Source organism: Octopus sinensis, linkage group LG25 (assembly GCF_006345805.1).
Source record: "Octopus sinensis linkage group LG25, ASM634580v1, whole genome shotgun sequence".
Taxonomy (NCBI): domain Eukaryota; kingdom Metazoa; phylum Mollusca; class Cephalopoda; order Octopoda; family Octopodidae; genus Octopus; species Octopus sinensis.
In genome coordinates this window covers 2,592,757-2,605,635 of record NC_043021.1, presented here as the reverse complement: position 1 = coordinate 2,605,635, position 12,879 = coordinate 2,592,757, and the positions used below count along the sequence as shown (strand labels likewise).

At 40.0% G+C, this 12,879-nt stretch overlaps 1 protein-coding gene across 1 annotated transcript in view; it reads left to right on the top strand.

Moving 5' to 3' along the window:
- The first annotated feature begins 1,731 nt into the window (after nt 1-1,731).
- Nucleotides 1,732-12,879, top strand: part of LOC115224487 (WD repeat-containing protein 25-like) — a 12,383-nt gene continuing 1,235 nt past the window's right edge. The window contains exons 1-5 of the mRNA XM_036513426.1: nt 1,732-1,858; nt 5,479-6,403; nt 7,731-7,957; nt 10,605-10,742; nt 11,359-11,499. Coding sequence (XP_036369319.1) covers nt 5,485-6,403; nt 7,731-7,957; nt 10,605-10,742; nt 11,359-11,499 — 1,425 coding nt within the window. The 5' untranslated portion in view covers nt 1,732-1,858; nt 5,479-5,484. The remainder of the gene's footprint in view (nt 1,859-5,478; nt 6,404-7,730; nt 7,958-10,604; nt 10,743-11,358; nt 11,500-12,879) is intronic.

The window sequence follows — 12,879 nt, the reverse complement described above, 5'->3', positions numbered from 1 at the left end:
TTATTGTGAGACATGCCTACATAAGTGTGAACCCCACTTTCAGAAAAATGGGTATTTTTAAATGAAATTTTCTTAAAAGAAATACCTTTTAGATCGAGAAGAATATCGGAGTTTAATGTTAAAAAAAAAATAAGAGTTGTCTTTAGAATCTTAAGACAATAGAGTTAGGTGGGAGCAAAGAATAATCCGAAACTTCTTTAAAAAATACTTTAAATATAATCCTACGATTGCAGCCTTGAAAATGTATCTCTGCAAAAAATTAATTTAAAACATGAATATTGCCGAACGTGTGTGTGTGTGATGGATAACCAACCTGTAGCTATACTTAAAATAATTATAAATACTTATTCTAGAAATAGTTTTATTTTATTTTTTTAAAAGAATTTCCCCCCAAGTTATACCTTGATGATATAGTGCATACAGAATGGTTCATTAAGTGGAAATTAAGCATTTTTGGAAAAAGAAAATGGAATTTAATTTGAAGATAAAAATACGCGGATCTTTTCGCTTTGACCGGCAGATTTTTAAAATAATTTCTTTGAAACTAAACACTTTTAAACTTCGTATACTGGTAGAATGTGTTACATAAAACATCTTTTTCTCTTGGCTTTCTTGAGAAAATTCTGTAGTTTGTAAGCTATTTGTTCTTTAATTTCTTGCATTTCGGCAATTTCAACCACAAGTACGCTTGTGGTGTGCAACCAACTGAATCACTTGGTGCTGCATGGATGTCTTTCTCTTTTCTTTCCCCCCATCCTTGCTGTTTTTCTTTTATACTATATATATGTATCATATACACACGTATTATATGCATAATAAAGTTTGTATATTAAAAAAAAAAAATTGCAATTTACAACCCAGCTTAGAAGTATTATGGACCCTCGGACAAATTGGGTTCTATAGTATTTATTGACAGCAAGTCGGAATTGACCCCTAAACCCGAGAGATGCCCGGGCAACTAATCCAGTGTACCCATGCCTTGCGACGGCGGTGATGCAACGTCTTACCTTTTTTAAATATGTGTTAAGTTGTTCTTGTAGTGTAGTTCGACTGCTATTTCTAACAGGCCTATTGACCTCCTTTGAGGCTCTGTCAAGGGAGATAACTTGCGTATAATAGTTAAATACTCGGTCGGAATTGAAAAGAAAATGTCAAGAAATAAGAAGACTTCGTTGGTGATTTATTGTTTTATATTCTCATACAGTTTATCTCCTTCGATATTTTAAGAATAAGAGAGAGACAACAAGAAGAAGAAAAAAGTAAGCTACGACTCATTACATTTTGCGTTCGGTTTTTCTTTCTATTCCAAGTCGAAGCTACTTTAATTGGTTTAATTAACTCCCAAAACGTTTGGAAATTATTTCGGCGATCTTTCGTCTCTAGTAGACCTTTCCGTCGATTTCCGTAAAAAAATTTTTTTTTTTTTTTACATATGGGCTTGCGGGAACTTTTGAAGTAATATACATACATATACACATACACCGAGTAAAAGATTTCAGTTATCTCTCTCTTTCACACATTACTTTGTCTCTTCACACACACTAACAGAAGCACTTCACTTACACAACATACTGTCTGTCTCCCACACCCCATCAAACACACACATGTACATCAATGCTTCACATGCACGGTAACTTCAAAAGAACTTCCCTCGTCATAAAATCGCTTTCTCTTAGTCTCTTTCGCTCTCATTACTTCAAAAGTTCCCGCAAGCCCATATGTAAAAAAAAAAAAAAAAATTTTTTTACGGAAATCGACGGAAAGGTCTACTAGAGACGAAAGATTGCCCGATATTTTTCACTGTCTGTTCTTTCCCAACCCAAACCATATCAACAGCTACTGTAAAAGACTGAATCAGGTAAATGTCTCAAGATTTCCTTAATATTGTATCTTCGCATTATTCCTTAATTAGCAGAGTTTTGGAACTGCCGTCTTTTAAAGTCTTCCTCACTTCATAGGAAAGGAAAACGGTGGTTCTCTCGCTCCCTTTGCATCATTATTATTATTATTCCTGTGATTCGTACAACAGAAATTACGATTCTGAAAATAATTTCCCTCCAAAATTTCAACTTTTACATTTTTTTCCCGCCACATTCGTTCTTTTCGTCCCACCGACTTTGCTGCTTCAAAACTTTCAGTAGAATTGTCACTTTTTAATTAAATTCTCTATAAATACCTCTTGGATGGTGTATATTACGATTAAAACGGAATTTAGAACGCCTATATATATATATATATATATATATATATTTCTTTACTAGCCACAAGGGGCTAAACACAGAGAGGGCAAACAAGGACAGACAAAGGGATTAAGTCGATTACACCGACCCCAGTGCGTAACTGGTACTTAATTTATCGACCCCGTAAGGATGAAAGGCAAAGTCGACCTCAATATATATATATATATAATTCGGTGGATGTGTACACGTGTATAGCGACACACAGGTCGCATGTCTTCGATATTTCAAGTTTCATTTTGCATATATATTAATAATATGGTTGGCTAATCAGCCTTCAGGTTGTGTATGTGTGTATATATATATGTATATATATATATATATATCACCTTCGAAACGTAGAGTAGATGAAACCATAGCGACTGAAGAAGGGTTTTTTTCTTTGTGTTAATTGTCCTGTACTTTATATTTTTGTCGTTTAAAAAAATGTCCAGTTCCTTGGGTTTGTGTCTATGTTTTCGTTTCTCATTGTGTTCGACGACTTTTTGGTGTCCTGTACTCATATATGCGTGTACATGTAGAGGTAGGTACGTACATATATGTTATATATATATATATATATATATATAATGTGTGTGTGTAGAATGAGAGAGAGGGGCCGGCCATGTGCTCACGAGGTTTTGGGGTCTGTTGATAACGTTGCACAACTAAGCGCTTTATGTACGTGGAACCCACAGTATTCCCATAGACCGGCCTTATTTATCTTTGTATATGTATTTATATATGTGTGTGTATGTCAATATGTAAGTCACATTTAATTCCGATATAATCGGAAACCCTGAAAGGTATTTTTCTTTTCTTTTTTTGTTTGTTATTTCTTTCAGTCATTTGACTGCGGCCATGCTGGAGCACCGCCTTTTAATCGAGCAAACTCGACCCCCGGGACTTATTATTCTTTGTGAGCCCAGTACTTATTCTATCGGTCTCTTTTGCCGAACCGCTAAGTAACGGGGACATAAACACACCAGCATCGGTTGTCAAGCAATGCTAAGGGGGACAAACACACATACACACACACACACACATATATATATATGACGGGCTTCTTTCAGTTTCCGTCTACCAAATCCACTCACAAGGCTTTGGTCGGCCTCGAGGCTATAGTAGAAGACACTTGCCCAAGATGCCACGCAGTGGGACTGAACCCGGAACCATGTGGTTGGTAAACAAGCTACTTACCACACAGCCACTCCTTGTAGAAAATTTTATCAAAGAATATCCATTTTTCTGAAAGTTTACGAGGAAACAAAATTGGTGGTTGTGGGGGTGGGGTGCATATTTGTGTTGGCCTGCCGTCTTTTCACCCTGACCCTTAGGAAGACATCCTGGCACAGCTATTCCAACCCAAGCCTCTTTTTCTTTTTTTATTCTGCTTTTTGGGGTTTTTTTTTTTTTTTGGCAGTATATGTTTCATTTCACCAATAAAAAGTGAAGGAAATAGAAGTGAAGTGTCTGGAGAGAGCAAAAAGAGGACACTCACTTGCCAACTAAGGACTTTCAAGCAGGAGCCAAAAAGGAAACCCTGACATCACAGAGGAGCAACCGAAAGAAAACTATAACCAGGAACTTGAACAGGGATATGAGAGGGGAAGCAGTAAATGTAGAAGTTCCATAGATTCCTTCTGGAAAAAAATCTGGAGTGAAGAGAAGGAGTCTAATTGTTTAGTATTTAGACTGGGCATATTTGGCCCAATATTCTGTTTGTTTTATGTTCAAACTGGCCAGGTCCAGCCTCTCATACCTGCCTTATATAGTCATACTAAAAACAAAAAGTCACAGCATTGAAATCTTGAAGCTTTGAGGACTTGGTAAACGCCCACAAAGTTGTCAACCACCTCACCAATAACAACACTGAACACCTTTTTGATCTCCATGTGTCTAACACACGTGGACATGCCTACAAAGTCAGAAAACAACACAGCTCCCATGACTTTCGGAAACATTTCTTCACGCTCAGAGTTGCTGAAGCATGGAATAAACTGCCTGCGTCAGTTGTTGACTGCCATGACACTGCATCCTTTAAGGCCCTCATGCTTCCCGAAATCCGTCGAAGCTACACTTGATTATATATGCACTTTAGATGAGTTGTAGTGCACCTGAGCACTGTACACAATGTTTATTATTATTATTATTATTACTCTATGATTTATTCAAGATAATGTGAATAAATAAGCATTTGATAGAATAATCTGAATGGTAAAGGGTTAAAAACCAGGATGCTCTGTGGCTGGAAGAAATTTGACAAAGTTCCTGTCCAAAACATACAGCATTGATGGTGATACCCTTGTGACTGTAATCCCAAAGTTTCAGGATGGAAATGCACCTGGAAGAGATTTGATTGTTGGATACTAGTACAAGAAGCTAACCTTCTACTAACTGTATGTTATCAGCCTGTACCAGCAAGTCCTCAATGGGAATAGTAAAATACCACACTGGTTACTTCTGGCAGAGACAAAACTGATCCCCAAAAGCGGAACCACCCACATGGCAAAAAAAAAAACTATCAATTATTTGCATGCTAGAATTTAATGTATAAAATACAGCATGTTTAATCCTCTTCCTCCAAAACCATTGTGTAAGTAATAACATCATCACAGCAGAACAAACAGCTGACAAGAAGGGAGTCTGGGGATGTGCTGTGAAAATTGTGAAGTCAGAGATGTGGGAACATAGGAGAAAACTAGTTGGAATGTGGCTGGGCTCTAAGAATACTTTTGACTCCGTCCGTTACTCATGAATGCTAGAGGTCCTTGGACTTGCTAAAGTTCTGGAGAGCATGATCAAAGCTATAGCTGACCTGACTTCATCCTGAGTCACCAGCTTTATGAATGCCAAAACCTATCCTTAATAATACATTAGGACACTTCAAAACAACTACAAAATTTTCAAAAATAAATTTTTTTTTACATTTTTCTACTTTATTTTACCTTTTGTTTTCATTTATTTATTTCTTTATTTATTATTTTGATTTTCTTTATTTTAATATTATTTTTTTGTGCTGGTGGCACAAAAAAGTACCCAGTGCATGCTGTGAAGTGGTTGACATTAGGAAGGGTCCCCAGTCATAGAAACCATGCCAAAGCAGACATTAAAACAGGGTGCAGTCCTTGGACCCATTGGAGCCCTTTGCTCCATCCAACCCATTCCAGCATAGACCATAGGCATTAAGTGATGGTGATGATGATGATGTATGTGTTCAATATTCATTTTTATGTATAGATTCTTGTTTTTTCCTTTGCAGCTATCGATGAAGCGTCTCTGCCAATATTCCAGCAGCAGCAGCTCTGATACAAACTCAGATTCTGAAGAAAATATCAAGGAACCAAAAGAAAAGCGTCGGTTTAACTTCTTTGCTTTAAATGATGATGATGATGATGATGAAGAAGAAGGAAACAAGAGGGAGGGGAAAAAAGGTGAGGGGAAAACTAGTTCAGCTGCTGACACAACGAATTTATGGTATAAAAGTCCTCAAAAGACTGTGTCTGATTTTGTTATAATTCATGACGGAAGCAGCGTCTCCTTACCGTCTGTGGATTTCTGGGAAGGTATTTCTGAAGAAGAAATCGCAAATGCAGGGAAGTTGAAAGAACATTTTCTTAAAAATGTTACTGATTCTGAAACTTTAATTACACCGTTTGATGAAGAAGAAGAAGAATTAACTGCTCCAGAACAAGAAGCATCGATGTCTAGTAAAGCGTTGGTGCCTGATTTACAAGAATCGTCTTGTGTCAAGGCTTATACAAGCAAGAAGCAAAGACTTCATAAAAGCGAGAATCGTGGAACAACATCTGAAAGTTTACCTGGAATTAATTCGATGCAAACCAAGCGGAAACTTTATTTTGTTCACAGTAAAATTGGTCCATACCAATCGAAAGCCTTCCCTGGCCCAAATCAAATAGCCAAGAAGAAAGAGACTACAATTCAAGCTCATGTGGGCAGCATTAACCGTATTCGGTGGTGTGTCGCTCAGTACAGTCATCTCCTGCTATCGGTGGCGGATGACTCCCTAGTTAAAATATGGAACGTTTGGTCGCTTTTGGAACCGTGTGTCCAGACAGTTACACATCATTCTAGTTGTGTTAAAGATGCGGAATGGAGTAGCTGTGGCCGTCATGTGCTCACCTGTGGCTACGATCGGAAAGCTGTTGTTACGGATGTAGAGACAGGTGAGTTATTAATTTTATTTTACAGATTTGGAGACAACAGCTGTGTGCTTAACCCTTTTGTTACTAACCCGGCCAAAACCGGCTCTGGCTCTGTGGTAAAATGTCTTGTTTTCATAAGTTTTGAATTAAAATCTTCCACCAAACCTTAGTGACAATCTACATTCCTAACACTAGGTTAACAATAACTAAGTTATTTTCCTAAATTCTTTATTATATTTAAAATAATTGAAAGAAACACAGAACATCTCAAAATAAATACAGTAACGAAAGGGTTAAGGAATTTGCTTCCCAACCACATCAGCCTGTCTCATGTGTATTTGACCCTTTTACTGCAGGGATCACGTACATCCTCTCAAAATTTCATTTCCCTTAACTGCAGAAAGCAGTCTTATACACCATTCTGTCTTTTGTCTAGGAATGTTATATTTGAAACCATTTTCTATTGAAATTTGTCAATTTTATTGAAGCAGTCTGACTACCAGAAAATACCGATTCTATTTTTGGGAGATGTTTAACATCATTACTGGAATAACCATGAAATTTAATTTCACAGTTAAAGGGTTAAAATTAGTTAATTATAATACACCAGCACTGTGACCCGGCGTTGCCGGGTCATAGTACTAGTGCATGCATATACAGCTGCGTGCGTGCGCACATACACGCGAGTACTGTCCAAATCTCTGACCAATCACATACAGCTAGCTGGCATTCAATTGGTGTATCAAGTTTCAGGCATTTTGATTGGGTTTTGGATAGAAAATTCACAAAAAAGTCATTTCTATTGCTTTTTTAATGGCTTTGCGGGGTGACTGGGGAAATGTAAAGATGTGCACGACCACCCTTGGACGGTTTTGAATGACCATAGAAAGTGTGAGCTCTCTAACTGAAAAATTGTGGATTTGTATAAAGGACACGCACACAGACATTTTGCCGTTTATATATAGAGAGATGCCAACAATGAAAACGGATGCTAAATAATGATGGTGGACATTATAATGTTGAGAATGATGATGAGAGAATAAGGAATGTTATTAGTGTATCATTAGTGTAATCATTCTCATCATTGTTGCTATCATTACTTAACCCTTTTACTGCGGAAATCAGATATATCTGTTCAAAATTTAATAATTCTTAGCTACAGAAAGCAGTTTTATATCCCATTCTGTCTTTTGTTAAGGAATGGTTGTGTTTGAAACTATAATTCATTGAGATGTGTTAATTTATTGAAGCAGAAAATACCAGTTGTATTTTTGGGTAGATATTTAGCATCTTTACTGGAATGATCATGAAATTTAATTTTGCAGTGAAAGGGTTGAGACGTTTACAGTGCCCCAAAACCAGACTCTTCCAGAAAGCCTAATTAATGCTACCATCTTCATGCACAGGATCTGCTTTACAAACCCTTTCCCACCACGAGATTGTGCCATGTGCTCGCTACCACCAGTCAATGCCAACCTGGTGTTGACTGGCACCAAAAATGTCGTTTACTCCTGGGACCTCAGAACTGCCCAAGAACCAGTGAGACAGTACAACTACAAAGACAGCCTCGGAACTGTAAGTTAGTAAACCTTATCACGACCTCATTATTATAAAATCACGTGCCGGTGGCACATAAAAAGCACCATCCGTTCGTGGCCGTTGCCAGCGCCGCCCCGACTGGCCTCCGTGCCGGTGGCACATAAAAGCACCATCCGTTCGTGTCCGTTGCCAGCCTCGCCTGGCCCCCGTGCCAGTGGCACATAAAAGCACCATCCATTCGTGGCCGTTTGCCAGCTCCGTCTGGCACCTATGCGGGTGGCACGTAAAAAGCACCCACTACACTCACGGAGTGGTTGGCGTTAGGAAGGGCATCCAGCCGTAGAACACTGCCAGATAAGACTAGGCCTGATGAAGCCTTCCGGCTTCACAGACCCCAGTTGAACCGTCCAACCGATGCTAGCATGGAAAGCGGACGCTAAATGATGATGATGATGATGATTATTATTATAATCACAACAGCACAATCATGATCTTTGCTGTCCTATAGTTTCATCTCTTTTCTATTTTAGTGTGAATGGGATGGGAAGCTTTGTGTGATATTAAGCTCTGCTTTGTCACTTCAATTCACAAATGTTTGTGTTGGGAAGGATATCTTATCATCAGAACAATTTATAACCCAACTTAACTACACTCTCTTTCCTGATATTTCATTTGGGTGCACAGAGAGGTTTGTGCAGAACAGAACTGAAGAATAGATAAGAATATCATTCCGTGTTCTTAGTTATCATCATCATCATTACTACACTTGCGGAGTGGTGGGCGTTAGGAAGGGCATCCAGCTGTAGAAACTCTGCCAGATCAGACTGGAGCCTGGTGCAGCCCCTGGCTTCCCAGACCCCGGTCGAACCATCCAACCCGTGCTAGCGCGGAAAACAGACGTTAAATGATGATGATGATCATCATTATCATCATTATAATGTCCACGGCGAGCTGGCAGAAACGTTAGCACGCTGGGCGAAATGCGTAGCCGTATTTCATCTGCCGCTACGTTCTGGGTTCAAATTCGCCGAGGTCGACTTTGCCTTTCATCCTTTCGGGGTCGATAAATTAAGTACCAGTTACGCACTGGGGTCGATATAATTGACTTAATCCGTTTGTCTGTCCTTGTTTAGCCCCTTGTGGGTAGTAAAGAAATAGGTATTTCATCTGTCTTTACATTCTGAGTTCAAATTCTGCCAAGGTCGACTTTGCCTTTCATCCTTTCAGGGTCGATAAATTAAGTACCAGTTACGCACTGGGGTCGATATAATCGACTTAATCCGTTTGTCCCCTCTGTGTTTAGCCCCTTGTGGGTAGTAAAGAAATATATAATGTCCACTGATCTGTGCTTGCATGGGCGAGATGAAATTCATGGCGGGAGATTTTCTCTGGCCGGATGCCCTTTTTTAACACCAACCACTTTGTAGAGCAGCTGGCTTTTACTGTTGTAAATGAAGAAAAAACATGTTAGATAATGTAATTCTAGATATTGCTAAAAGATAGGGCAGGATGTTCATGTTTGGCATCCTCCTCATCACCACCATCATATTCATCATTTAATGTCTCTGTTACATGTTGGCTTGGGTTGGATGATTCGACAGGGTCCAACAAGTTATCAGACAACATCGAGCTCCAGTTGAGCTTCAGCACGGTCTCAACAGCTTGATGTCTTTCTTAACACTGAACAGACCAGCTCAAAATGAAGTCACCCAGTAACTTGCAAGGCAAAAGAAAAAAAATAAGCCCCTTCAGCTTAGGTGGAAGTGTAGTAAAGCCATGGGGCTGGGTTTTATGCCAGCTGTTGAATGGCTGAAATATGATAGAGGGGCAAGAATGGGTTCCTTGCTGTAGAGGAGATACATAGCTACTCCACATGGAGAGTAGCTGGAGAGGGAGAGAAAGATGGTGATGACAAGATGCCAGTGTGAACCCTCAAGATACAAAAAGTAAACAGAAGAAAGAATAGGAAGAGAAGGGTAAGTGGGACGAAATCACAAATTGATTTTTCATAAAAGGCACCCTTTGAATGTTGGGCGTCAGTGACAAGTGGCCAAGATCTTTGGTAATACACCCTGCTTGAGAAGATCCGTCAAGCCAAGTGGAATCGTAGTTGTGGTCGATGCTAGTGTTACGTAACTGGCACCCGTGCTGGTGCCACATAAAATGCACCCACTACACTCTTGGAGTGGTTGAGCTGGCAGAAATGTTAGCACGCCGGGCGAAATGCGTAGCCGTATTTCGTCTGCCGTTACGTTCCGAGTTCAAAATTCCGCCAAGGTCGACTTTGCCTTTCATCCTTTCGGGGTCGATAAATTAAGTACCAGTTACGTCCTGGGGTCGATATAATCGACCTAATCCGTTTGTCTGTCCTTATTTGTCCCTTCTGTGTTTAGCCCCTTAGTGGGTAGTAAAGAAATAGGTATTAGGAAGGGCATCCAGCTGTAGAAACCATGCCAAATCAGATTGGAACCTGGGTGCAGTTCCCCAGCCTATCAGCTTTCATTTAAACCATCCAACCCATGCCAGCATGGAAAACAGACGTTAAATGATGAGGAGGATTCATTAACGAGCAACATGGTTGCTGCATTAATTACTCATATTTGTTTGTATTGATCTTGTTCCGTTTTTATTAGCTTCTAATCTTTTTTGCCATTTTCTTCCCATTGCTGCTGTTCCATCCCAGATACAGGACATTGTGTTCTCGCGTGATGGAGAGACATTCTTTAGCTGCTGTGATATCATCAGTCAAGATTCAGCCGACCGAAATATAATGGCATGGCATTGTCAGACTGGGGTTGTTCTCTCAAATCAGATTTACCATGTACGTACTGCATTCTTTGTTTTTAAGATTAATTATGATATCATCATCATCATCGTTTAACGTCCGCTTTCCATGCTAGCATGGGTTGGACGATTTTGACTGAGGGCTGGCGAACCAGATGGCTGCACCAGACTCCAATCTTGATCTGGCAGAGTTTCTACAGCTGGATGCCCTTCCTGATGCCAACCACTCCGAGGGTGTAGTGGGTGCTTTTTACATGTGACTGGCATGGGGCCAGTCAGGCGGTACTGGCAATGACCTCGCTTGAATCTTTTTTACACATGCCACCGGCACAGGTGCCAGTAAGGTGACGTTGGTAACGATCACGCTCAAATGGTGCCCTTTTACGTCCCACCGGCACGGAAGCCGGTTGGCTGCTCTGGCAACGATCATGCTCGGATGGTACTCTTGGCACCCTACTAGCACAGGTAAAGGTTGGTGACAGGATGGGCATTAGGCCCTAGCATAATCTGCCTCAGTAAACTCCCTCCAACCCCTGCACGCATGGGAAAGCGGAGCCTTAAATATTGATGATGTAATTTCATAACCTAAATCAATACAAATGGCATTTCTTACTTGCATGTTACTTCGTTACATTTGATGTTTCAATTTGCAGGAGAAATATATATGTGCCCGACTTTGCCAACACCCCAGGGAGAATACATTCCTTGCCCAGAGTCAAGGAGGTTATATCGCCTTGTTTTCATCAAAATCCCCTTTCAAGATGGATAAATCCAAGAGATTTGAGAAACACAAGGTTCGTTTTCTTTCTCATCTTAACAAGATTTTTGTGTACAGTCTGTGTTCGTGTGTGTGTGTGTGTGCATATCTAGCTTCATGTATTTTTGTATATGCATGCAAATGTATAAATATATGAGTGTGTGTGTGTGTGTGTGTGTGTAAGATTGGAGCCTGCTGCAGCTCTCCATCTTACCAGTTCCAGCCAAGCCAGCTATCCCATGCCAACATGGAAAATAAACACTAAATGATGATGGGATATATATATATATAATGGAGACGGAGGCATGTTGATGTATGCTGCATACAAGAGGTAAGGTGGAGAGGAGCTTCAGCCAGGGCCCTCACAGGCAAAGCACATAGGTATAAAATCTTCTGGGAAGGTAACTGGCGGAGTAGGTGGTGTAGGCATATTTCTTGCAGAGAAATTGGTGGATAAGGTCATAGAGGTAGTCAGGGTGTGCGATAGAGTGCTTAAGCTCAGGCTAGTCTTGCAGAATAGTGCAAACAATTTGTGCAAATCTCGTTCTTTCTGCTTCTTTCTTCTTATGAGAAACAACTCAATGTCAAACTTCTGGCTATTTCATATTTTCCTCAGCTGCTCTCGCTCTCTTCCCTCCATTCTGTATGTATGGGTGTATATATGTCTATATCATATCGACTGCTCAATCTTTGAAACACTAACTTTTACTAAGATGGTATCTCCTTAGAAAATTACTATTTTCAAATCTTACAACAAGAGATGTTCAGCAATAGTACTTTGTAGTAAAGATTGCTTGCCAACATAACATGGCAGTTATGGTTTAGGACGAATGTTGCTGTAATTTTAACCCCAGGAGACATCGTCTCCAGCTACCTATATGACACGATCTGTGTCCTTATATTTTTAAACAAGGCAATATGAGTGGGGGTGCTAAATTCCCTTGTTCGAAATTATAAGGACACATCATGTTGTATAGCCAGCTGGAGACGATGTCTCCTGGGGCTAAATTACAGCAACATTCGTCCTAAACCAGGACTGCCATTTTATGTTGGCAAACAATCTTTACTCCATAGTATCTCCTTATTTGAAACCCTTACTGGTGGTGATAGCAGAGCTGTATCTGTTGTGCATCCAGAGTTCACATCTCTCAGCAGTTTGATGTATTGTACCTCAACACTTTGCATTTCCAACAATTTCAGTGCTGTGTTGGCCTCAACGCTGTCAAAGGCCTTTCCATAGTCAACTAAAGTGATGCAGAGAGGCAGCTTGCATTCTTTCGCCCGTTCTCTAAGCTGTGGTTGAGTGAATACACGATCCATTGAACTGTAGCACTTATGGAGACCTGCTTGCTCTCTCTCCCCTGTTGAAACGTCTCAATAGTCTGGCGACTATGCACATATACGCAGCGCTATGCGT